Here is a 27,190-nt window from a genome sequence, read left to right as displayed (position 1 = left end):
AAAAAAATTAACTTACCTTTTGGAAGATGTGATAGAATATACCAATACATATCCATGTATGTCCATGGAATAAGATTGTGGAAATATTGAAAACTCATCCTAAAATAAAATATTACACTGTGTCACTGTTAATGATGAAACTTTACATGACTGATATTCAAGGAATATTGTTTATTAAATTATTCAACTACATTTCCTATCCTTTTATAGCATAATACTTATAACTTAATCTATTTGCAACCAGAATTTTTATACACACACACATACCATAGCCCCCACCCCCCTTAACCACACATTCGCTATCCATGGTCAAACTCGGTCCAAAAATATTAAATGGAAAATTCCAGAAATAAACAATTTATAATTACATTGGCAAAGTGGATATTAGATCCAACATTATTTCAAAGCCGAATGTTCGTAGAAACTATGAAAATTTCGTAAGTTGACCTGAGAGCTTACGAGAATGCAATCCTCAGCATTCCCAAGTTGCCTTACCTACTTAAGTCAAGTAGGTAGTGCAAACTAAGGCAACTCTGGGATGGCGAGGATTGTATTCTCATAAGCTCTCAGGTCAACTTATGAACTGTTCATAATTTCTAATAACAAAAACATTCGCATTAAAATAATGTTGGATCTAATATTCACTTTGCTGATGTAATTTTACATCACCGAAATGAAACTGTATGGCTCTTTCTTTTAGTAATAGACAATTCAGCTGATCCGAGATGTAGTCCAATACCAAGCTCATTGCAAAGGTGGAGAAAGCTACACACAAACCTTGCAGCTTTCAGAAATCAGGAATTGCATGCCGTTCTGAGTAGTTCTTGGTTATCAGAGAGACTGTCACAGTATCGCAGTGTGTGTGTTCAAGTAATCCTTATTTTACTTAATAATGGCCCCAAAGTGCAAGAGTAGCAATTCTGATAGGCCAAAGAGAAGCCGTAAAGTGCTTCCTTTTGTGAAAGTTCTCAACCTCATAAAATAATAAATAAATAAATAATAATAATAAAAAACTTATGCTCAGGTTGCTAAGATTCCATTAACATTCAGAAAACTTTTATTACAGTATGCTTAGGAATCAGGAATCAGTAAATATTTATATCTGATATATTTATATCAGGAATCAGTAAATGATTCCTGTAAATATTACAGGAATCAGCCTCAGCCTAAGAAACATGCCAAACCTCAACAAATTTGGTTGCATGAGACTGCCCCAAATTTGGGACAGATACATCATGAGACTTTCAGCCCAACGGCCAAGAATACCTACATAGCCTGCTAGGGGACACCATCAGGACTTTTAGGAGAAACGATAGCTTCTGCTTCATCCTCATTTACTGTATGTAGTGCCTGTGTGCACGTCTTTATTGTAAGTTCCTTGAAAATGGCAACGTAACGTTGCAGAAATATTGGAAATATATATTAAAGTTTAATTTAATTTATATGCTATTGTACGTTGAGAATTCCTTAAGTCAATTAATAATTATGTATAACCAGTGTATGAGCCCTTCTACAAGAATTACTATCATCCACGGAGATTCCATCGCACGCAAGGCCCACCAATATGGTAAAATAAAGTTGAAGTTATCAAGACAACTGAATCGTCTGACCTTCCTAAAACGCTGCTGGAATAATCAGGTAATCCCAAATTGTGTGAAATTCAAGCACCGTTTCTTTTCACAAAAGGCTCTCTGAATTTATAACCACGGCAGCTATGCTTTGCTACGGAAACAAATTGCCGCCATGCAAGTTCTCCTAGCTGATGCCAACAAAGCTATTCAGGCGCTTGAAGAAGAGTTTTCCAATACATTCAATCATGAGCTTTGGTCTATTTTATATAACGTCTCGTGCACTGCGGCAGATAAAGAATTTGAAAAATACAAAGTCGACATATCAAGAAATTTGAGAAATTAAAAAAGAACTCAACCTCTGAACCAAAACTTCCAACCAACACTGTAGTCAACCTTTCTTTCGTTACGTTGAAGCCTACAGCACTCATCGCACTATCACATGGCCACAACTTCAGCATTGCTTCCAGGAAATTACCGGCAGAGGATATAATGATCCAGATCAAACGCGGGATCCGCTACCTTCCACACCACATCGCCAACAATATTAGACTGGATGTAGCTTGTGTTCTCACCAAAGCAAAAAACCAACATATCCAATAGTGAATATAAAGCTCTGCAGGAATTGAAGAAAAGCAAAAAATAGTAATCAGCAGAGCAAAGAAGGGGAACAGCACCGTAGTACTCAACCAAACGACGGACTACAGACATAAGCTTAATGGTCTATTATTAGATCGTGCTACTTAACTCCCCATTGAATACAATCCCACCAACTCACAAATTAGAAAACTCCATAGGCTCCTTAAGAAGGTCACTTCTTGGCCTGTGGAAGTTACTGACAAATTAAAACCGTTCAACTCTGTATATATGGACTCCCAAAAGTACATAAAGAAAATGTGCCATTAGTGGATGGGGCATTGATTCTCCCACATACAAATTAGCTAAACATTTCGCCAAAGCGCTTACACAGTATACTGGCAACACACCATCACACACAAAAAAACTTAGCCCACTTCAAAGCCAACATAGAAAACCTTACACTCCAACATACTGACATAATGGTCAGTTTTGATATCTCCTCCTTATTCACAAATGTCCCACTCAAAGAAAGATGAGAGCTAATCGAAGCTAAATTTCCTCCCGATATCTCAGCCCTATTTCAGTTCACAATGAACTCAAGCTATTTCATCTAGCAGGGAAAATTCTACAAACAAATAGAGGGGACAGCCCATGGGTTCACCACCTCCACCTCTCTCCACCCTTGGCCAACTTCTTTATGGAGACTTTTGAAGAGAAAGCCTTAAACTCTGCTCCACAAAAACCAATCATATGGCTTCGCTATTTGGCCACATGGCTCTGACACACTCCTCTCCTTCTTAACAACCAACATCACCAAATCAAGTTCACCCTGGAGAAAGAGGAAAACAACAGCATCCCTTTCCTAGACACACTAGTCACCTGCCAGACTGATGGAATCTTGGTTTTCTCTGTTTAGAAAACCCACCCGTACAGGCAGATACATTCACCAACAATCTCCTGCCCCCCCCACAACAATATGGAGTTATTAAGACCCTATACAACAGGGCTAAACTAATCTGTTAAAACGACAATGCCCTAACCATTGAACTAAATCACATCTTCAACACTTTCTCAGCCAATGGCTACCCCCCCAAAAAATCCAAAAAATATTGAAACTAGCAAACCACAACCCTCCCCCTTCACAACGAGGATTACTCTAAATCCATCACCATTCCCTACATCCAAGGCACCTCGGAAAAAATTACCTTTGAAAACATGACTTGACCTCTTGTTACAGACCATATAGAAAATTGGCATCGCTTATCTGCTCCCCTAAAGACCAACCACTTCCCCTAGACCTACCTAGGTCACTTGCAGCTGTAAGCTGTCCTACTTTGGTCAAACAGGCAGGACAGCGAATATCAGAATTTCAGAACACAAGGACTACATTCATCTTCACCAGTATAGCCACTCTGGTCTTGCAGACCATGCTCTGAATAAATGTCACAGAATACGGCAGAAGCCACAATAATACACCGTAGCAAGTTCAAATTTGAAAGACTTTTCATGGAATCAGCCTCAGCCCTAAGAAACATCCAAACCTCAACAAATTTGGTTGCATGAGACTGCCCCAAATTTGGGAGACATACATCATGAGACCTTCTGCCCAACGGCCAAGAATACCTACATAGCCTGCTAGGGGCACCATCAGGACTTTAAGGAGAAACAATAGCTTCCTGCTTCATCCTCATTTACTGTATGTAGTGCCTGCGTGCACGTGTCTTTATATGTTTATATATAATTAATAATTATATATAACTAGCGTATAAGCCTTTCTACGAGAATTACAGTATGCTGTTATAATTGTTCTATTTTATTATTAGTAATTGTTGTTAATCTCTTACTGTGCCTAATTTATAAAAAATAAATTTCATCATAGGTATGTATGTATAGGAAAAAACATAGTATATATAGGGTTCGGTACTATCCGTAGTTCCAGGTATCTGTGGGGTGTCTTGAAACGTATCCCCCATGGATAAAGGGGGGGGGGGGGGACTACTGTATACACACACATGAAAAATGTTACAAATACTATTCCAATAGAACAAGTGATTCACAACTGCAGGATGCCAGAATTCACCTAGTTTTCAATTGCAGTTCTTAGTGATGAATATTAATTTTGATAGTCTGTAAAACATTACGCCTATATTATAACATAAAATTTACTCTGTCCTCATTCCTGAAATTATTTTTGGTTATTGTCAGTAATATAATCTAATTGACACCTTTGAAGATGATATTAAAGGAAAAGAAGTTGACTGATTTTAGAACTCTGTAAAGAAAGGAAAAAGAAAATTATATCTTAAAGAAGTCTTTATTTTTAGACCATTACTTTTCAATGTAATCACTCATAAAAATTAAAAGTAAAGCTCACTGATAACAAAATCAGTACCTATGGATAGGTTTATTAAAATATGCTATTTAAAAGGTCTTAAAATTTAAATAGATATGCAAAAACTTCCGCCACTTTATAACACACACACAGACAAAACCTATTATTTTGAAGAAATAAACACCAAGATTCTCATTAGTGCTGTGCACTGCCTTTTTACTGCATTAAATGTTGCATATATTAAACTTTTTCAGTGAGATTGCATTTTTGATGCATGGTTAACTAGTGTTGGATCGTAGCTTCTGCTCAATCAAGTTTTATCGTCTTATAGTTCTCTCTCGTTAGTATTTAACTAGTTGTAGGCTGATATATCATCCGAACATGAAGAAAATTTATATTATGCTGCGGCACTCCATGTTCTGAATTGCAAGAGCAACTTTCATAAATCAACCATCAACTGTACTAAGTTATTATAAAGCTGAATTTAGGCCAAGATTCTCTTTATTATATAGGGTTCCCGCTAAGATTCGAATTATTTTAATGAGTGGTGCAATGAAGAAATCAGGCAAATACAAGATTCAATTCAAATAAAATTATTTAATGCAGTGTCACATAAATTACATCGTAATACAATATTCCAACAGAGACATTACAATTAAACGAATATAAAGCTCTCATTAAGATACTAGTATACTACTCAACTGAGCTTAAGAATTATAATTAAAAATTATGCTTACAGATCTCATTCTTGTTATAAAGAATTTCTACTACAACTTCACTCTGACCAAGGTTACATCTCAAAACATTTAAATATCAAATCAGTTCAAGATTTTCAGAAAGAATACAACTCATGAACCATCAGACATGATTTAGCTCACATCGAACTTGCTTTTCCTTTGGTATATATTAGTTCACACTCCAACACGCGCTAGGAGAAATTTGCATGGTTTCTCACAACAACCAATCAAATGATATCACAAGGAATCTTCTGGATATATTAAAATTACATACATCACAGTTTCTTATATTATTATTAAAGGAATAAAGCAAATAAAATAAATGACACTTTAATACAGAGCCTTTTCATGTCTATGATATACCCTAAAATTACATAAATAAAATTAACTAACAAAACTCAAAAGGGAATTAAATGAATAACATTTTATAAGCAAGAGACTAACAAAATAAATTTAAATAAGTCCTGCTTATGATATGGTAGATCATGTTAATTATGAATGAAGTATTATTAATTATAAATATCTTCATTCACAATTTAACACTAGGATTTATAGTAACATTTTATGCAGAAAATAAAATACATGCAAAACGTACTTTTACAAAACCAATGAAGCCCCCCCCCCCCCTTTAACCCAGTATCAAAAGCTTAGGTTTTGCTATTTTCATATATATCCTTCCATCACTGGCTGTCAATGCACTCACCACTGTTCAAGAAATGTATACGTTTAGAATTCTGCAAAAAATTACTTCATACTCTTGTTGACACACACTCAACTTTCACAGATGATCTTGGAAGCTGAGCAAGAATGATCACAAGTTTAAGTGGTCTTCTAACTTTATATACATAATTTCTTTTTCTCCTGCTACATGCCCAACTCTGCAATTCATATTCTCTCAACCTACTCACTTAGTCCACAATTCAATGATTGTGTTTTGTTAACTCATCTCTACAGCTTCTGTAGTATTCTTATTTTTCAGAAATCAAAGGGACATAATAATCCAAATTATATCTCAAAGTCTTTCAACAAAGCCCTACTAGCCAGTTACTTAGTAATTGGTGTGGACAACAATTTTATATTATCCTTACTACCCATTAAAAAAAAATTAACTCTCATCCATAATACATTAGTACCATGAGTTTTTTAGTATGATTAGTATCATAAGAATTTAATTTAAAAAATTTTTTACATAAAAAGAAACCGAACATGCAACTTTTTCAAGCCACTTCAGGCCTCTAATGACAGATGATAGTCTCACACTGAGAAATGAAGGTCATCTCCCACCTACCAAATCTTCTTCATGATTATTATGCCCAATCGCTTGTTTTGACTTTCTGCAGTGGAACCTCAGCAACAAAAGTTTCTTAACTCTAACCATAAGTTAACTGTACACTTGAAAAACTTCATTGGTGTCATTTTCAGCTTACAATGGAAAATCTCTTAAAAAAAAAAAAAAACTGCCCTCAGGTTATTCTCATCTGTCCACTTCTTAATTCAAGATGAACAGAATCTTGAAATTAATTAGCCTTACCTAATGAATATGCTGCATAATTAGTCTGTTTCATCCTTATATGACAGTACAAATTATGCTAATCACATGTAGGTCTCACACTACAAATATTTCAATTTGCTAACAACAAAGCTAATGACACTATGAATTCTTTTGCACATTCTATGTAAAAACACACTGTGATCATAATTGCTGTGTTCTTAGCATTTCAAGCCCAGCCATATTTCTACCCTCCCCCCACCTTAACTCATTCTATTAATGATTTACTCTGTCCATTTCAAACTATCATTTTTTTTTCACCTATGAATACACAAATCAAACTGAAGTTTATTTTAAATAAGATATACATATCCTTGATGTATGATTCTAATCAGATTATAAAGGCTATATTTATACAAAAGGCTCTTTATCTTCCTCATTTTTATGCACATGAATGTGCCGTGTGTGTGTGTGCGCACGTGCGTGCGTGTTATCCTGGTACATATTTATTATTTATTATGTCACAAAAATTATAGGGACCTCTATTTTTTTCAAATATTGCATGCCAACTATAAGCCACATAAGAAAAAAGATACAAAAGTATGCTAAATATTCTAGTTCAGTACAATACTGAAAATGCAGCATGCCTTACAGTTAAGACTTCCAGAGAAGTGATATCAGAGGTTGTATATCAGTCAGCAATTAACTAAAGCAGATGATGTACATTCAGAGCATCTAAGATTACGAAAATTATGAAAGACATCCAAGAAACAGTCATGCAGACAAAGAGATATGAGGGTGCTGAAAAGGAACGTACATCATTTGATTCTCTCAACCAAGTGCAAGTATCTACAGCCCTGAAATTTTGGATTGAGAAAATGTTATAGCACAAAATGTAAAGGTTTCTATCAGAACATTAAATGATTAACTCCATGACTTTGGCTGCCAGGGGAAAGTCTACTATGTACAACAAAATGTAACTTCAAACAATGTTTCTGTGGTGCACTTGTCAACCAATACTGGACATATAAACTATAAGTCAGACATGTTTGCATATGGTAGCTGCCAAGAGATGTTAATCAATCGCAGCTTATTGTTCCATTTGTTATGCATGATGGAGGGGTGTGGGGTTCTATGGTGTGGGGATGTTTTTCTTATCGACTAGGATCTCTTGTCATAGTGCCAGGGAAAATGAAACCAAGAATTTTATTGACATTTGGGGCATTTCTGTTTTCCTACATTGTGACAGTTCTAAGGAAATGACTTAGTATCGAGCACAATAACAGATCACATCATATTGCACGAGTAGATAATTTGAATGAATGAGAATGCAAACATGCTGACCATTACAGAGTTATGATTTAAATCCAACTAAGACCTACAGAAAGAAGTAAAACATTGGATGAGGACACAGCTGACATGTCCAACTTGACAAGAAATTAATCCATTTATAACATACAATGGAAATGTCTACCAAGTAGAGCGACATCTATCTATATATCTATAAAATACCTGGTAATGCATTATTATTATTATTTTTTAATTACAATTTTTAATTGTTTCCAAACAGTTATTTGATTATGGTGCCTTGGGTCCATTGCAAATGCATATGTACTCGGAAGAAGCTGGTTCAAATCTAGCAAAATATCAGCAGCTTAATAAATTCCAATTTATTCTATTCTAACACCGTACTATAAGTTAATGCTATTAAACAGGCTTACATTATGAATAACCAATACAGAGGATATAGCAAACTGATGAGCAATTCACTAGGTATTTCACCAGAGATGAATGAATGAGTGAGCAAGAAATGTCAGGAAATACATGAAAAGGAAGCAGGACTTGATATATCTCCACATTTTAAGAGAATGTTTTAGAAAGTTTACAGTGTCCTGGACATATTTTTGTAACAAACAGTAAAATGGGGAAGTCCCAAATGAGTAGGAGATAAGTTGTTATACTTTAAAAGAGTGACAAGACTCATGCTTCAAAATTTCAGGTCAGTCTGCCTACATAAAGTGACATGTGAGAGGGCTAAGATAAAGGATTAGGTTGATAACTGGATTCTCTGAAAGGTCTGCATGGTGGGTTTGTTTTAGCTGTGTTTAGAAACTCACTTAGATAATAGAGTGAGAGTTATAAATGTACTAGAGAAGCATATAGAGTAGTATATCTAGATTTGCAAAGGCAACAAGGGGAAACGAGGTATTTTTTAAATTGAGATGGATGAGGTTGATTAGTGAGCTAGAAGAATGGATATCTGATAGGCAGCAAGAAGTATGGGCAAAGAGTTTATCCCAAGTTTATCTATGACTTTTATTTAACTTTTATATTAAGGATAATGGGATAAATTTATATAGAAATAGGAAGTTAGTTGAAGATAATGCCTGCTGAGAGCAAGAGTTATAAGTAAAACAGATGTAATACTGCAGGAGGATATGAATAGTCTATGTGGATTGCCAGTTCAATGTTGTGAAGTGTAAGTTTTAAAATATGGAAGAAAGGATTGTAGGCAGTGTACTCAACTGGTGGGGATGTTTGGAAGTGAAAGAAATAAGGAACTAGGTGGAAATGTAGACAAGTACCTGAAATTTTAGGGTCGTATTTCAAGAAGTGGGGGCAATAGAATGGTTACAGAAACAACTTCTTGAAATACGACCTGAGTAGAATCTCTGTGTATCATTATTTGATACACAGAGATTCTACTTGAAATGTATGGGCTCTTTATCATTATTTGGACTACTGTGCTCAAATCTGATAATTTGGTTTTTAAAGATGAGATTTTAGAAAGTCCATAGAAAAGCAATTATGATGATCTGTCAGTTTTCTGAAATACATATTTTGCTATATATCATATAGCAAAATATGGAATTCTGACATATGGTATTCATAATATGAATATGGTATTCATATTGTTTTCTGACATTTCAGCAACTGCAGAACCAATCTTAAGGGATCTTTCCAAAAATACTTTTTCCTGCTAAAAGATGAAAATAATATTTACTACCTTCAAGGGATGTAATTGATATTATGATAGTCCAACATGATATTTCACAGTTTCTTCTACAGTTTTCTTTCACAGTGGTCTATTATTTTCAGGTCTGTGATTTGATCAGCTCTAATTTTCAGTTTTCTAGAACACTACAAACTGCACAACCCATCTACACTATCCAACCACAGGTCACATGCATAAATAAATAAAATTATTATCTGAGACCTCCAGGGTGTGAAGGACTAATTGAGGGAGACCATAAGTCACTCACCTCCCAGCTGTCAAATCTTCATTCACACTTGATGCACTCACCAATTCAACAGGCAAACTGTTCCACTCACTCAGTGCTCTGTGAGAGAAAAATCCGTCTCTCATCCCTTTCTTAATCACACACAAACTTAATTTCCACAGATTCCCCCTTGTCTTCTCTCATATCAAAGAACACTTTCAGACATTTATAGACTATCATGTTACCCCTCTTTCTGCTGTCTACCAGTGTTTACAGTCCACATATTCTCAATCTATCCTCATAATCTAAATTCGATAATCCCAATATCATCTTTGTAACTCTTCTTTATCCCCCTCAGAACACAGGAGACAAAATCTGCACTAGTAGTCCAGGTGTGTTGGAAGTTTTTCCATTTGGTTATACTATAAATTAAAGATACCAACAAATTATATACTTAGTTTAATCCTTTAATCCAAGTGTAAGCAAACAAAGTTTGCTCCTGAACTATTTTCAGGACTGGGGCAACTCACATATTGAAGCTAAGTCAGGCTCCCACTGATGAGACCTCAATGAAAGGTCAAAACCAGTCTGGGTAGTGATCCTTCCCATAATGCAAGTGATGTGAAGTCATTAGCTTCAATATACGAGTGGCCTCAGTCCTGAAAATAGTTCAGGCACAAGCTTTGTTTGCTTATACTTGGATAAAGGATTAAACCAAGTATATAATTTCTTGGTATCTTTAATTTATAGTCCAGGTGTGGTCATATTAAGGCATAGTAAAGAAGCAAAATTACTTCTTTATCCTTACATGTCAATGTCCATTTCAACATCAAAATTATATTCTGAGTTGTATTTACTATAATTTGCCAGGAAGTTTAACTAAACTTAAACAAACTTTTTAGTTCCCTTCTGGGATATAGAGATTACCAAAAATCCATAAACATAATAACCCTCTCTGATTCACATTAGATTGCAAAACATATTTTTCTTCAAGCAAGCCTGTAGACTGCACCACTGTAAATGAATATGCATGTCTCTTAGCTTCAATAATTGTCTGAATCTTATCAAACTGTGAGTGGTACTAAATTTCTATACTGAAAATGAAACACAAAAGCACTTCATTTTCAAATATACTTGAAAATGAAAATTTTCTATTGTTGAAAATGAAATTTTCAACAATAGAAATGAAAGCACATATCCTTGTGGACATTATACATGTCCACAAGGATATGTGCTTTGCATTATGGGATACTAACGCAAGTAATGTGAAGTCATTAGCTTCTATATATGAGTTGCCCGAGTCCTGATGAAAATATTTCATGTGCAAACTTTGTTTGCTTATACCTTGGATAAAGGATTAAACCAAGTATGTTGGTCGATTGGTAGGGCTTCTGCTACTAATGGCTCACGCAAAAAGTTAAACAAGTCTGAGCGCAATTAGTAGTCGGAAGGGATCAATCATTTGATGCTGTCGGCACACTCTCCCCCGATGAGTCTTTGGACTCCCTGGAGGTGTCACATAATAATAATAATATAATTTCTTGGTATTTTTAATTTAATGTAGATGGCGTGTAGGTGGTAGATACAGTAAAATTGTTCAGCTGAGCATCCACTTTGCTAAGAGCTTATCAACTTCAAGGAAATGATATGAAGTTCAATGCTAAACCTACACTGAGCAATTGGTCTCATATCTATGAGGAGGTACTAGAGCTGTTGCACAAACTGACGAATTCAGCTATAAAAGCTAATGGGATTTCAACGCAGATGCTAAGGTATCGTTCAGCAGAATTAGCTGTTTAACCTGATTTCAGCACAGGCAAGATTCCAGAGTGACAAGAATGGATGATAATCTCATTGCACAAGGGGGTGGTGGTGTAAACACTGATGTATCTAACTCACAACCTACCAGTATCTATAGAGTGTGGTAATAAAAAGACTGGCAAAGTTGGTGAGAGGTCACATACAGAAATGGGTTGACTGAGGATCTACTTTGCAACGAACAGCATGAGTAACATGTTCACATTTTCTAATTATATTAAGGTTGCATTAGACAAGAATAATAGATACAGTAGGATATTACTGGATATAAATGTAAAATATAAATGTGATAAATATAAAAAAGTAGTATATGGAAGGGTGAAAGTCTGAAAGATTTAAGGTGACCAGTGGTTTTATGCCCATTTATTCAATCTACATTACTGACATTTGGGAGGGATTTGATAGGAGTCAGATAGCTGTTTGCTGATAATGCAAAGATAAGCAGGGTAATTAGGGACATGATTAACATGCAAAACAATTTGAATAACCCAGATCCATACGCAAGTAAAAATGGATGTTAATGTTCATTCCAGCGTTACTCTTATCCTTTCGATTATATTTGCAGTCCTTGAACTTGAAGTTGCCTGCCCTATTAATGTGATTCATTGGAGATCTCAATAATGGGGCAGGCAACTTCAAGGACTGCAAGTATAATCCAAAGGATAAGAGTAATGCTGAAATGAACATTGACATACAATATATGGAAACCATTTTCCTCTTTTTATAAGGACTTGATACAACTTCACCTGGATTATTGTGCACAGATCTGGTCTCCTGGCTTTTGACATGTGCAGACAGACACAGTAGAGGCAGTGCAAGGAGGATGTTAAATATGATATCAAAATTGTGCAGTGTAGATTAAAAGGCTAGATTGAGAATGTGTGGACTGCTCATACTCGCAAACAGGAAATATTGGGTTGACACGAGAGAGATCTACAAACCTTTGTAAGAGTCAAAAGTATATCAGTGGAATGTTTCATTATATAGCAGAGAAAAGGAAATAAGGCATCCTTAGATATTGAAAATTAATCAGCTATCATACCTTGTCTTGAATGAATTCAAGACAAGGTATGATAGCTGGTGTAGATGAATGTTTTGCCTCCCTCAACAAGTCCCTGACTCCCAAGCAGTAATAATATTTGACTTTTATTTCAAAGAATCTGGACCAAGTTTTCATAAATGTAGAAATACTGAACCCATACTATTTTAACTCTCATTTTATTCATAACTCCAATGCTTCCTTTTGATAAAAGAATTTGTATGTTTTGTGTAACCTAAACTTATCACAGTGCAAGAACTGAAAATTAAAAATTTTTAATAGATATTTCACAATGAATAAATCAAAATAGGGGTGCTTAAGGGTCAAAGCTGTATAACTGAGAGAAGACCTCCACATAGCTATAAAGGAATGCGGAGAACCGACCAGGGCTTCTGACCTAATGTCCAATCCTCACCTTCTCGTGGTGCACCCTGTTGGGTATCTACTTTGATACTGAACGAACGAGGATCGGCTGGCAATTTGGGATTTAGCCGACTAAATTGTATTCTTATTGGTTAAACCAAAATAAAAAATGATGGTACAACATGACAAAATTTCATGCCGGCTGGGGCGTAGCCTGGTTAAACAAGGCCCCCGTTGTTTTCGCCAGGGAACCAGGGCAAACAGCGAAAACACAGCTACTGGAACAAATCTGAAAACAAACCCCAACTCAACATCACCAGAGTTAAAGATCAGTACTATCAACGTAAGAAGCCTGAATGGCAAAGAAATGGAGCTAGCTGAGGAATTAGATAAGTACCAGATCGACATAATAGGGGTGACTGAAACAAAAAAGACCAAAACTGGTGAGATCTTTCTGAGCAATAAATACAAAATGTTATATTCAGGCAATGACAATCAAGGAAAATAGGAGTAGCCATAGTATTCAACACAAAATACGAGGCTAATCTTCTTGAATGGTAGTCAGTATCAAGTAGAGTAATGTGGGCAAATATGAGAATGGGGAACTGGACAATGAGACTTATTTGTGCCTATGGTCCCACAGAAGGTTCTACTAAGGTAGAAGTGGAGGAATTTTTTGACGCTTTAGAAAAAGCAACTGACACAATGAAAAAGGATAAGTTGGTCCTTGTTGGGGATCTGAATAGCAGAGTAGGAAATGATTGTGAGACATACAAAAATATTTTGGGAAAATTTGGAGAAAAGAGCAAAGCTAATAATAATGGCAAATATCTGTTGGATTTCTGCTCAGGACATGGACTGGTTATTACTAACACCATGTTCCAACATAAAAATGTGCACAAATTCACATGGAGAGAAGAGGCTAGGAATAAGAAAAGTCTCATTGACTATGTTATTGTTGATAGGGATGTTTTCTCCCTGGTGCAGGACACCAGAGTGTACAGAGGATTTGAAATTGGAAGTGATTACTATTTAGTCTTGAGCAGGATAAAATTGAATTTCATATTGAAAAGAATAACATGTAAGAAAGTTTTAAAGCGAATAAAAGTTGAGCAGCTCTCAGATGTGAACTGTAGACTAAAATATAGAAAGATTATTGAAAAGAAAATGAAAGAGTTTGAGAACAGGAATCAAGCTTTGGAGATTCAGTGCCAAACTCTGAAGAAAACATTGATTGATTCTGCCAGAGAGGCATGTGTTGAGGTTGTGTGCAAGGATAAAAAAATCAGAATTCCCTGGTGGACACAGGAAGTTAAAGAGGCAGTGAAGGAAAAGAAGAAAGCATATCAAAAGTTCCTGACAAATAAGTCAGCTTTTACTCTTACAGAATACAGAGACAAATGTAAGAAAGCTAAACAGTGTGTAAAACTAGCTAAACAAAAGTCATGGGAGGACTTTGCAAGAATATAGAAAATAAATATCAAGGTGGCGGCAAAATATTCTGGAGGGTGTTGAAGAAGCTTAGGAATGGAGGAAAGAGTGCTGTAAAAGGAGTTAGAGATGATAAAGGTGACATGAAAACAGGAGAAAAAGATATCCTTGAAGTATGGAGTAATTACTTTGAAAAACTGCTAAATTAAATAAGCAGTGATGACAGCACAGTGATAAAAAACACTGACCAGGCATGCAGTCAGGAATACATATCCATACTTGAAGTAGAAAAAGCCATCAAAGGCTTGAAATGTGGAAAGGCAGCAGGAGTAGATGATATTCAACCAGAAATGCTGAAGTATGGTGGTATAAAAGTCTTACAGTGGCTGCACTGCATAGTCCATAAAGCCTGGACAGAGGGACGAATTCCTGATGATTGGAGTAGAGCTCTCATAGTACCCATATATAAAAAGGGAAATAAAACTGAATGTGAGAATTACAGAGGTATTTCTCTACTGAGTGTTCCTGGCAAGATTTATGCAAGTATACTTCAGAAACGGTTGAGAAGAATTGTGGAAGAAAAGCTTGGTGAAGAACAAGCTGGATTCAGGCCAAATAGAGACTGTCAGGATCAGATCTTCACTTTACGACAAATAGTCGAGAAAGCCTGGGAATATAACAAAGATCTGTATTTAAGTTTTGTCGATTTGGAAAAGGCATATGACAAGGTGCCAAGAGAGAAGCTATTCAATACGCTGCAGTTATATGGCATCAATGGGGCATTATATCAAGCAATACTTAGTCTTTATTTGAGTTGTAAGTCAGCAGTTAGAATTGAAGTACAGGAAGATGGTTTAATGTTAAATCTGGTGTGAGACAAGGATGTACATTATCCCCTCTGTTATTCATTATCTATATGGATCACATTATGAAGGAAAGTGGTATTAAACCTGATATCAAAATTGGAGATGTTAATGTCAGCTCTTTGCTTTATGCAGATGATGTTATACTTCTAAATAAATCCGCTACAAGTCTGCAAGATTCTCTGACTAAATTGAATAGCTGTTGTAATAGATATGGTATGAAGGTCAGCAATAAAAAGACAAAGACAATGAAAATAGGCAGAATCATTGAAAATGTCAACTGTGTTGTGAATATAGAACCTGTGGAACAAGTAAAACATTTCAGCTACTTCGGCACGATTTTTACTGAAGATGGTAAATTAAATATGGAAATAGACAACAGAATCAGCAAAGCTGGTATGGTGGGAAGTCAATTGAATAAATTCATATGGAGTAAGAGAGAAATTAGTCGGAACACTAAATTAGCTGTATACAAGACAGTGTTCAAACCAGTTTTAACTTATGGATCTGAGAGCTGGGTCAGAAGTAAAATACTTGCCCAAAGACTAGAGACTGCAGATATGAGAGTCCTGAGAAAGATTCATGGCGTGAACAGATGGCATCAATGGCAATATCATATTAAAAATGAGGATATTAGGAAAGAACTTGACATTGTCAGCATCCAGGAATGTGTTAGCAGAGCTAATCTCAGGTGGTATGGTCATTTAAATAGAATGGGAGAGGAAAGATTAGCAAAACAAGTGTTCTTTGCCAGGTTGGCAGGAAAACGACCCAGAGGAAGACCAAGATATAGGTGGATTGATACGGTACAAAATGCCTTAGACGATAGAAATATAAGATCTGATAATGTTGGAGTCTTGACAAGTAACAGACTGATTTGGAGGAAAATTGTAGATAGGAAGTTAGTAATGATGTAATTTTTTCATGTAGTACTGTCATATCCTGTACACCCCTTGAGGGTACATGGCAGGAATTTGATGATGATGATGATAAATCGAAATATTGTTAGTACAAGAAGTGAAAGAACAATGAGAAATTCAAACATAATATAAATTAACAACACATCATTTCTTATAGTTTTTCTGATAAGTTGGTGAGAGGAGCCAATCAAATAGATATAGAGGAATTATTGCATAGGATAATGGATGATGTGAGAATGAGGAGTCATCCATGGAAACTGTACAAAACTCATGCGATTAAAGAAGTGAAAAGGCAATTTTTTTGCTTGGCAGGTGGGTGGTGAATGAGTGGAGTGCATTGCCAAAGTGGGTGAGTGTACCAACACTGAACGTGTTCAAGACAAGGTATGATACTTATTGTGGTCTGTGAGTGTTCAGCCTCCTGCAATTAGTCTTCAGGCTCCATGGAAGCTATGAAGTAATGCTAATATTACATTCTCTGAATATACGCGGTGGGACAATTTAATTCCCGGAACTGCCATGCAGTGTCGCCCATGTGGTGATTTGGTTGTAGTCAGGGTAATCGTGTTTGTACATATTTTAACTAGAGCGTGTGTAAACCTCAAGCCGATAGAGCCATTTGCTAGTTGGCTATTGAAAAAAACAATAGAGATCTGTGAGTAAACTTCAGCATAAAAATGTGTGATTGAAATTTGGAGCAGCATGTTAACATCAAATTTTGTGTGAAAATCTGCAAAACTGCTACTGAAATGTTGGAGTTGTTGAAAGTGGCATATGGTGTGGATGTGTTGAAAAAAGTCAAGTGTCATTGAGTGGCATAAGAGATTCAAAGGTGGGCAAGAAGATGTGAACAATGACCCCAGAAGTGGGCAGCCAAAACAAAACTGATGGATGCAAATGTGAATAGAGTGCGAGATTTGTTACGATCTGACAGATGATAACTGTGCGATTAATGGTTGATGCATTGCAAATGAATCGAGAAACAGTCAGGGTAATTTTAACTAAAGAATTGGGTATGCCAAAGATTTCTGCAAACTTTGTGCCTCAGATCATGATGGACGAACAAAAGCAGCGGCGAGTTCAAGTTACAACTTGTCTTTCTGCAAATAAGCATATTTCTGAGAGTAATTACGGGTGATGAAACCCGGTGCTTCCAGTACAATCCCCAAAAAAATGAATGCAATGGAACCCCCCCCCCTGAGTTTGCCACATATGAAAAAAGCACACGTCACATTTGCAGTTCAAGGCCATGCTGGTGTGTTTCTTTGAGCACAAGGGGATAGTCCACTATGAATTCATTAAACAGAGAAAACGGTCAACAACAATGCTATTTAGAGGTGCTGAAAAGATAACCTAAAAAAGACCTGAATTGGGGCCTGACAAGTGGATCATCCATTGTGACAACGTGCCAAGCCATAGTGCGCATATCGTGAGAGAGTTTCTGGCCAAAAAATCAAGTACCAAATTAGGTCATCCTGCTTATGCATCCAAATTAGCTCCCTGTGATTTCTGGCTGTTTTCAAAAGGACTGCACTCAAAGGACGAAGATTTTCTGACATTGCTGATATCCAGCATAACATGATAAAGGAACTGAAGAGTATTCCAGAAAAAGAGTTCCACGCCTGTTTTGAAAAATGGGAACACCGTCTAAACCGGTGTATAAAATTTTCACCTGAAGAAAAACTTGTATAAACTGTTACATCATTGTTTTTGCCTATAATTCACCTCTATTGTTCTCCTTTGTGCCTACTGAGATATAACTTCTAAACTGACCTTCTGGGGCCGTTTCCTGTTTTGAGCTCTGACAAAATTTATTTGTTTATGCTGCGCCAGTCAGAGCTCTACAATAGAAATTCTTATCCAGAGAAACCTTCCCAGAAATCAAGTAATACTTTATCTAGTTTAAGTAGGTAAGTAAATTTCAGAGTTCTCAGTATACAGCCATGGCCTTGACAATCTTAAATTTCCCCTTTTCCTTCTAAGCATAAGTTCGATATTTTCGTGAGTGGTAAAATTCAATCTCTTACTCAGACAAACTCTATACATGGGAAAGCATGTTTATTAATTATCTAAGAACTTTACAATTTGAACGACACATATATTCAAAGCTAATCAAGATCAATACTAAATTACAAGTAAAGCAAGGCAATGGTAATCAAACAGGCAAGTTATTTATACACACTCATGATTCATCTAAATCACAAACATGGCTCTCGATATCAAAGTAGATTACTGCTACTAATGGCCCATACACATTAACTTGGGTTTAGACAATTTATGAACGTAGACTACTAGTCCAATTCAATCAACATAACACAGGAAACTGCCTCTAAAATATCACTATCTTCTTTTCTAATCTCTGTCCATTTTACACATTCGTCACTAATAGATAATACATAAAATGAAGATTTGTACGTTACCACCTTGTTAGATGATTTCTCAATCCTTCCGTCTGTTCTTTGTTATGGATTGTCCCTCTGTACGATGATCTGCCGCCACGTGGAGTCACATACTCATTCCGAATTAGCCCCTTGTTTCTTCTGGGCTTACGAACTTTTCGCGTCGCTGCTTTTAACACAATTTACCTTCAAAGGGAATCCTTTGCTGCTTTCTCATCGGTTAAAACCAGACTGATGACCAAAACTCGAAACACTGCCATCATCTCGTGCTAAACTTCTTCGATTCGCACCACTGCAACTGGAAACAAGTTGCCGCTATGCTGTCTTATCGGATATCAACCATGCTGATCCGCTTCGGAACTATGAGCCAGAAACACACGTGGAGGGCACACGCGACTGGGGAACACCACAGGAACCAAAACCAGAAATGTAAAAGGAGCCAAAAGAGAGAGTCTCAAGCCATGCGAGTTCGTTTTTAAACTCTTCTATAGCGCCCTCTACCATACTTCAAGCTTGTCTATGACGCTTTCTTATTTGCTGTCACCTCCTCACTGAACGAGGATCACTTTCTTCGGGGAATGCGAATTTCGAGCGCCTTCCATGAATGCCTACTCGTCGTTCGTTACGTCATCTTTGGTGGTCAAACTGCAACCTTTGAACTTTCGTTCGCACGACAATACGCAATTTTATACATGGCATAGTTTAATATTGATGTTTTTGAAATTTTAAGATTTCCATCTATTTTAGACAATACTTTAAACATAGTACAATCACATACTTATTTCCTTCTTCGATTTCGTTTTAGGATTCAATTTCTTTCTTTATATTTTAATTCCCTTCTTAAGCAAAGTTAACATCTGCATTTTCACATATTATGTCTGTTTTGCTAAGAGTACAAGTGTGCTTTTGCTTGATATTGTTGTTCTTGTTAAATCTTGAATGGTGCAGTTCTATTCTTTGATAGAACCATCATTCAAGATCTAACACAAACAAATAAATTGAAGTATTAAATTTTTCAAGCATAAGTGTATTAGGTTATAATTACAACTATTAGAACTATGGAATTAGAAACAAGTAACTTATTTGATATGAATATGATTACAACTGCCTACACTTTGGGAAAAGGAATTCCGTCACTGGCCTTCAGAACTTTAAACACCCATCTTTTAAGATACTATATAGTGATTTACAGTTATTCCCATGAATCCTACAGCTAGTGTCAACCCTAATGTCAAACTAGACCAGATTTATATAGTGTTATAAGCCAAATATGATCCTGATGTACAGATTTCTGCTTCTATTGAATAACCAGTTTAACCAAAGTTAATAAGTTGAACAAGCAAGCATGGAACCTAATAAACATGACAGAAACAAGGAATGATTTACTTTATGATAAAACAGTAATCAGCAAATTTTGTTGATAAGTTTGAAAGCAGCAGTCAGTCAAGTCATCTTTCATATAGGATTAAGGAGTTGATGTATTTCACCATGATCTCCTGGATGAGGAGATAAATGGTATTTGAGTCCTTTTAAGACTATTATTTAAGTCCATTTAAGAACATTATTTAATATTTGATATTTCATGTTGGTAAAGTGTTTTAGTAGAACGTATTGTGAGCTCGTGTGAGTAATATCTTGATCACTCCGCATTTCTGCAAAGGGTGATATCCAAATATTCTTAAATAAGCAACTTTGCAATAAGTAAAATGAAAGCTAAAACATAATTAATAATTAATATTTAATAATTAATGCTCATAATTAATTTGCATAAAAGATGTATATAAAAAATTACTGTAACCATATGAAAGTTATCTATTCAGAAATTATGATACTACCATGAAAATTATACTCACTTGACCAGCTGTATCAACTAGCTTCAAATAATACTCTTGTCCACCACATTTGATGGTCTTGGTAAATGCTGTAAGAAAAATATATAATTTTACATATTGTCTTCCATTCAAAGCTTAAATATTTATGTTTAAGGAAAGTTTCACATTAAAAAATAAATACATTACTAATGAATCAAATAGTTAAACATCATGAATACATATATATACACATTCTCAGCAACATGGACAGCTGGAAGAGTGAACTTCAGACTATGTTTCATTTCATTCGCCATTAAGCATTTAAATATTTAAACTCCTGATCTAATAAAATATTAGATCAGGAATTAATCCTATCTCCATTATCTGCCAAATGCATGTGTTCTCTAGCAGGTTGTCTGTTTTGCAGAAAGGCACTTCTTTATGAAATCAGCTAACTCACCTTTGCTCAAAGAGCCCGATTGTCTTCATATCCAGGAATGAACTCGGGTGTTTTCAACCAAAGGCATAGGTTGGGATGATTAACACTATAGCCAAAGAACTAATGCCGTGAGGCCAATTTATTATTTCTGTTAAGATCACTTGTTCTCTGGCTGGTTTATCTTTCTGGAGGATGAAGAGACCTACTCTCTGGGAAAGAAAATCTTGTCGCCTCTGTATGAAACCAGCTAATATGCATTTAGTTGCAAAGCCCTCATAAGAGTTCCTCATATCTCAGATAAGATTCAAATCCAGGTCTTTCCACATGAAGGAAGGAAACAACATAACTGCACTACAGAGACCAAAGGTTTCTTTCATCTGCACTATACAGAAACACAATATTAAATTCTTATCTATTTCAATGTAATTTTTTTTGGTGACAATATTCAAAAAATGGTGCAGCTCAGCTTAACCGCATAATCTCTCAGAAAACACTGTTTGAAAATAACTTTATAAATAAAAATAATACATGAATAAATACTTGGCAAGTATTTATTCATGTATTAATTCATTGGCAAAGATCAATTCATCATAGCAGAGCATAGTTGGTCAAATGGATAGCACTTCTCTCCAACTACTATCCCACAATACTACTGTAGGCACAAAAGCTTGTGAACATCTAAAAGTAAGAGATAAATTTCATCATCAGGCATGAAACCACCATCATTAAATTGCTTATTGCAGTCATCCTGAACAGGGCTGTACTTATGCACAGGGCCCTTCCAAAAAATTAGAGTCAATTTAAGGACACCAAACAATGAGAGATGGGCCCTGGAGTACTCTAGTGCCTCGGGAACAGTGTAAGTACAGCCCTGATCCTGAAGTGAAATGGAAAAGTGTATGTGGTCTCTGGAGTTGGGCTCACCCATGATACTAATGCAGAGGTTTTCAACTTTTCATGGGCAAGTTTCATATTAAAAAATAAATACATTACTAATGAATCAAAGTTAAACATCATGAATACATATAATATGCATGTACATATATATACATATATACATTCTCAGCAACATGGACAGCTGGAAGAGTGAACTTCAGACTATGTTTCACTTCATTCTCCATTAAGCATTCTTAAGTTTGTATTAACTAGTTAATTTAAACAAACATTATTAATATGCTTGTTAGAGCTGATCAGTATATCTAACAGCTAGGCAACAAAGTACAAAATTATTAAGATTGCAAATTTTCTCAATGGAAAAACTTCATGGCATGAATATACTTGTGATTATCTGAGGACAATTAAGCAAAGACACTGAATTACAAAAGCAGAGGAAGTACATTAATAATTAGAATGAGATGTTATTGAAAAATGTTTTCATTAATATGCTTGGTTCTCACTTTAATAAATTTAGTTTAATCCTTTACCCAAGTGTGAGCAAACAAAGTTTGGGCCTGAAGTATCTTCCGGACTGAGGCAACTCGCAATAAAGGTGGCCCAAGCTCTCATCACTCCTTGTCTCAGTATCTCCCATAATGCAAAGCACATCTCCTTACAGACATGTATAATGCTATACATTAAGGGAAGGGCCACTACCCAGACCAGTTTCGACCTTTATTGAGGTCTCGTCAGTGGGAGCCAGACCCAGAAGTGGTGATACTAAGGAGAGGTCAATAGAGGGCAATGGAGAGGTCATATTTACTTATACGAGTTGCCAAAAGGTATTATTATTAATTTACTCTGGATTTAGAGAAAGAAGTTGGAAGTTTATTTTCCACTTGGTTAGACTATAATAAATTTAATTTAATCCTTTACCCAAGTGTAAGTAAACAAAGTTTGTGCCTGAAGTATCTTCAGGACTGAGGCAACTTGCAGTAAAGGTGGACCAAGCTCTCATCACTCCTTGTCTCGGTATCTCCCATAATGCAAAGCACATCTCCTTGCGGACATGTGCTTTGTGCTTGAAGTATCTTCAGGACTGAAGCAACTTGTAGTAAAGGTGGACCAAGCTCTCATCACTCCTTGTCTCAGTATCTCCCATAATGCAAAGCTCCTTGCAGACATGCCCTTCCCTTAATACATAGCATTATACATGTCTGCAAGGAGCTTTGCATTATGGGAGATACTGATCAGTATCTCCCATAATGCAAAGCTCCTTGCAGACATGCCCTTCCCTTAATGCATAGCATTATACATGTCCGCAAGGAGATGTGCTTTGCATTATGGGAGATATTGAGACAAGGAGTGATGAGAGCTTGGTCCACCTTTACTACGAGTTGCCTCAGTCCTGAAGATACTTCAGGCGCAAACTTTATTTGCTTACACTTGAGTAAAGGATTAAACTAAATTTATTATAGTCCAACCAAGTGGAAAATAAACTTCCAACATCGTGGTTCTCACTTGTTTGGTATTCTGCAAAAACCCCACCCCCAATTCTTGTCAGGTTGATTATTATTTATTATTTATTAAATAATATGTGCAAAGTGCACATATTATTTAATGCATACTACCAGCTTCCTGTGGAGTAATCCTAAAAAGACAGTAGTTTAAATGTGAAATCAGATTGTCTACAACTGACAGCATCTGTTACTGCCAAGCCAACTTCAACAAACACATTCATGATATGAAGCACATACAAATAAGAAATTAACAACTACCACTCAAGACAAATAAGGAAATGTTCATCATCAATTTTCTGATATGTATCTCCCAAGAGGTGTTCAAGATTACAACAGCACTACCTGATTAAATTTACATTATTATTAATCCCCTATCATCCTCCAAATTAGTCTATTACCTGTGAGCACTCCAATATTATCGCATCTAACTTTTCATTCTTCTAAGACACTTCTGACCAAATCAATCCACGTAGACCTTGGTCCTCCTCTGGGTCTCTTTCCTGCCATCTTGGCATCAAAAACACCTGTTAAGCTAACCTTTCCTTAAATAAGCTCTGCTTACACATTCTTAAATGCTAATGTGTCAAATTCCTTTCTAATATCTTCATATTTAATATGGTTCTGATATTGATGCCATCAGTTCACTCCCTTAATTTGAGAAAAATTAACTGTCAATATTTGTGGTCCCTAGTCTTTGGTCAAGTGCTTTATTTCTAATCCAACCCTCAGATCCTTCACTTAAAACTGGTTTGAACAGTGTCTTGTATACTGCTAGTTTGATGTTCTGGCTAATTTCTCTCTTATTCCATATAAATTTATTCAGCTGGCTACCCACCATACCAGTTTTGCTTATTCTGTTGTCTATTTAGTGAAAATGGCCGATTTTCACTAAAAACTGTGCCTAAATAACTGAAATATTTTACTTGTTCTATAGCAGTATTTCTCAACCTGTGGTCCATGACGATGGGACAGGTGGTCCACGGGTAGACTTAAGTTAATTAAATATATTTTTTTTAATTATCTAAACAAATTAAAATTGAATAAGTAAAAATTATTGAAATCAAATGGAGACGTAAAAAAAAACAACAACAACAAATATCGTCAGAATGTTCCGATTTTCACTAAAAACTGTGCCTAAATAACTGAAATATTTTACTTGTTCTATAGCAGTATTTCTCAATCTGTGGTCCATGACGATGGGACAGGTGGTCCACGGGTAGACTTAAGTTAATTAAATATATTTTTTTTAATTATCTAAACAAATTAAAATTGAATAAGTAAAAATTATTGAAATCAAATGGAGACGTAAAAAAAAAACAACAACAACAAATATCGTCAGAATGTTCCAAGGCAGAAGCAATAAAACTATATTGTTGTTCACTTCACCCCTCTTTCATTATTCGTCATTCTGCCGCTAAATTTGTAGCGGTAGAATGACAATAATAAGAGGGGTGAAGTGCACAATAATATAGTTTTATTGCTTCCACCTTCCCTTGCTGTTTTGTCAGATTTGAAGTGAACATGTGTTATCCACATTTCAACCAATGGCTTGTTGTTTATTGATTTTTATTATTGAAGGTTTCCCTCCTTCAACCAAGGCTCAGTATATCTTGCGAAGTGCTAAGTGATACTTGGACAAAGTGTGTCCTGAGTTAACCCCAGTATCATATATTTATATATTTTTCAGAAACCTTTTTTAATAATGGAAAAGTGGCTTAGAACTAGGACTTTGAAAAGAAGGGCAAATGAAACAGGTGATGCTAACCCTAACTGTCACTGTAACGGCAACTAAATCTGATAATATTAAAGAAGAAGAAACAAGCAGTTCAAAGAAAAAATACAGTAGGAAATGTAACAGTTCATATTTGGAATTCGGGTTTACTTGGTGTGGAGATGAAAACGAACAGAAACCTCAAGGTGTTTTCTGTTACGAAGTGTTGTCGAACGAGTGCATGAAACCTGTGAAACTCCGACGACATTTAAAAACTAAACATTGTGATGTGAAAAATAAGACAATCGAATTTTTTCAGCGACGCTTAGGGACATTAAATCATGGGAAAGATATAGTTTTGGCCATGGGTTCCATTAATAGCAAGGCACTGGAAACATCTGATTTCTTAAGTTTGCGCATAGTGAAAACAGGGAAACCTCATTCTATCAGGGAAAATTTGCTGCTTCCAGCTATAAAAGATGTGGTGAAAACAATGTTCGGCAACAAGTTACTAAGAGATGTTGATTTGATTCCTCTTTCAAATGACACCGTCGGTCGTAGAATTAATGATATGGCAGGTGACGTAGAATCTCCGTTAATCGAAAGAGTTAAGAAGAGCCCTTATTATGCGTTACAAATAGACGAGACTACTGATGTTACAAGTGATACAAAGTTAATATGCTACGTAAGATATGTGCATGATAACAACATTCATGATGATATTCTGTTTTTTAGAACTTTGCCATCCCGAACAACTGGAGAAGAAATATTTCACACTCTCAATAATTACATAATACATAAAGGGATCCAGTGGGAAAAATGTACAGGCTTCTGTTCGGATGGAGCTCGTGCCCTTACAGGCAGGCACAGTGGGGTTGTTTCTATGGTCAAGGAAGTAGCTCCGGATATGAATTGGGTACATTGTTTCATACATAGGAAAGCATAAGCCTCCAAAGGAATGCCACCAGAATTTAAAACTGTGCCATACAACGACGCTGTAAAGCTAGTTAATTTTATTAAAGCTCGACTGTTAAATAACAGATTATTTTCACTACTCTGCGATGAAATGGGCTGTAAATATATACAACTTTTTGCTTCATTCTGAAATTCGCTGGCTTTCCAGGGGCAAAGTACTAACAAGGTTATTTCAATTAAGGCACGAAGTTTTATTATTTTTAAATGAACGTAATTCTGATTTTGCATCACTCCTTGTTGACGAAGCATGGTTATCAACACTATCCTATCTTTCAGGCATTTTTTCGAAATTAAATGAACTAAATCTCTCCCTTCAGGGAAATTCTTTAACTGTTCTTGATGCCTATGACAAAATAAAGGCATTCGAGAAAAAACTGGTTTTATGGATTAATTATGTAAAAGACAGACAATTTGCACCTTTTCCAATATTGGAATCCTATTTAGTGGAAAATGATATTTTTGTTGATTCTGAATTTCTGGAAAAGGTTTGTGACCACCTCAAAAATCTGAAACGGAATTTTGAAACATTTTCCGAATAACTTTTATAAATTTCTGTGGGTTCGCGATCCATTTCAGGCTTGCAGTCATAAGAACGACTTTTCATTATCGAAAAACGAACAGTTAATTGAGCTTTCAAGTGACAGTGGACTTAAAATGCAATTCCATGATCTTGGTTTGGCTCAATTTTGGATCTCGCCTTCAGTGAGAAATGAATGTCACGAATTATCTGAAGCAGCATTGAAAATAATCGTCATGCAGTTCTCTACAACCTATCTTTGTGAGAAAGGATTTTCATTGCTCCTTCAAATAAAAACAAATACATAAATCGTCTTCGTGTGTGTGTGTGCCAATCATCGACCGAATTTGACCAATATTGAGCCAGATATCCAGCAACTCTGAAAGGGCCGAGAAGCTCAACCATCTCATTAAAAGTAAGTAGTAACATAATTAGATCATATTTTTATTTGTTTAATAAAAATTACAACTTTGTTCAATGATGATACACTTTTAATCGTTTACTTCCAATTTAATTAATTATGTTTCCATATGTATTCAAAGCATGCTTTTAGATTTATTATGTTATAAATGACACAGTTTT

At 35.7% G+C, this 27,190-nt stretch overlaps 1 protein-coding gene across 1 annotated transcript in view; it reads right to left on the bottom strand.

The window, feature by feature from the left end:
- The window catches only part of Rheb (Ras homolog enriched in brain), a 146,220-nt gene that overhangs the window by 73,564 nt on the left and 45,466 nt on the right, over window positions 1-27,190 (bottom strand). Inside the window, exons 3-4 of the mRNA XM_090402874.1 lie at window positions 20,613-20,680; window positions 17-99 (exon numbers count right to left, since the gene is read on the bottom strand). Coding sequence (XP_090259000.1) covers window positions 17-99; window positions 20,613-20,680 — 151 coding nt within the window. The remainder of the gene's footprint in view (window positions 1-16; window positions 100-20,612; window positions 20,681-27,190) is intronic.

This window comes from Typopeltis vanoorti, chromosome 13 (assembly GCF_054136105.1).
Source record: "Typopeltis vanoorti isolate ZY-2024b chromosome 13, IOZ_Tvanoo_1.0, whole genome shotgun sequence".
Lineage (NCBI taxonomy): Eukaryota > Metazoa > Arthropoda > Arachnida > Uropygi > Thelyphonidae > Typopeltis > Typopeltis vanoorti.
The sequence above is the reverse complement of the archived record's forward strand: the minus strand, read 5'-3'. Positions and strand labels throughout refer to the sequence as shown.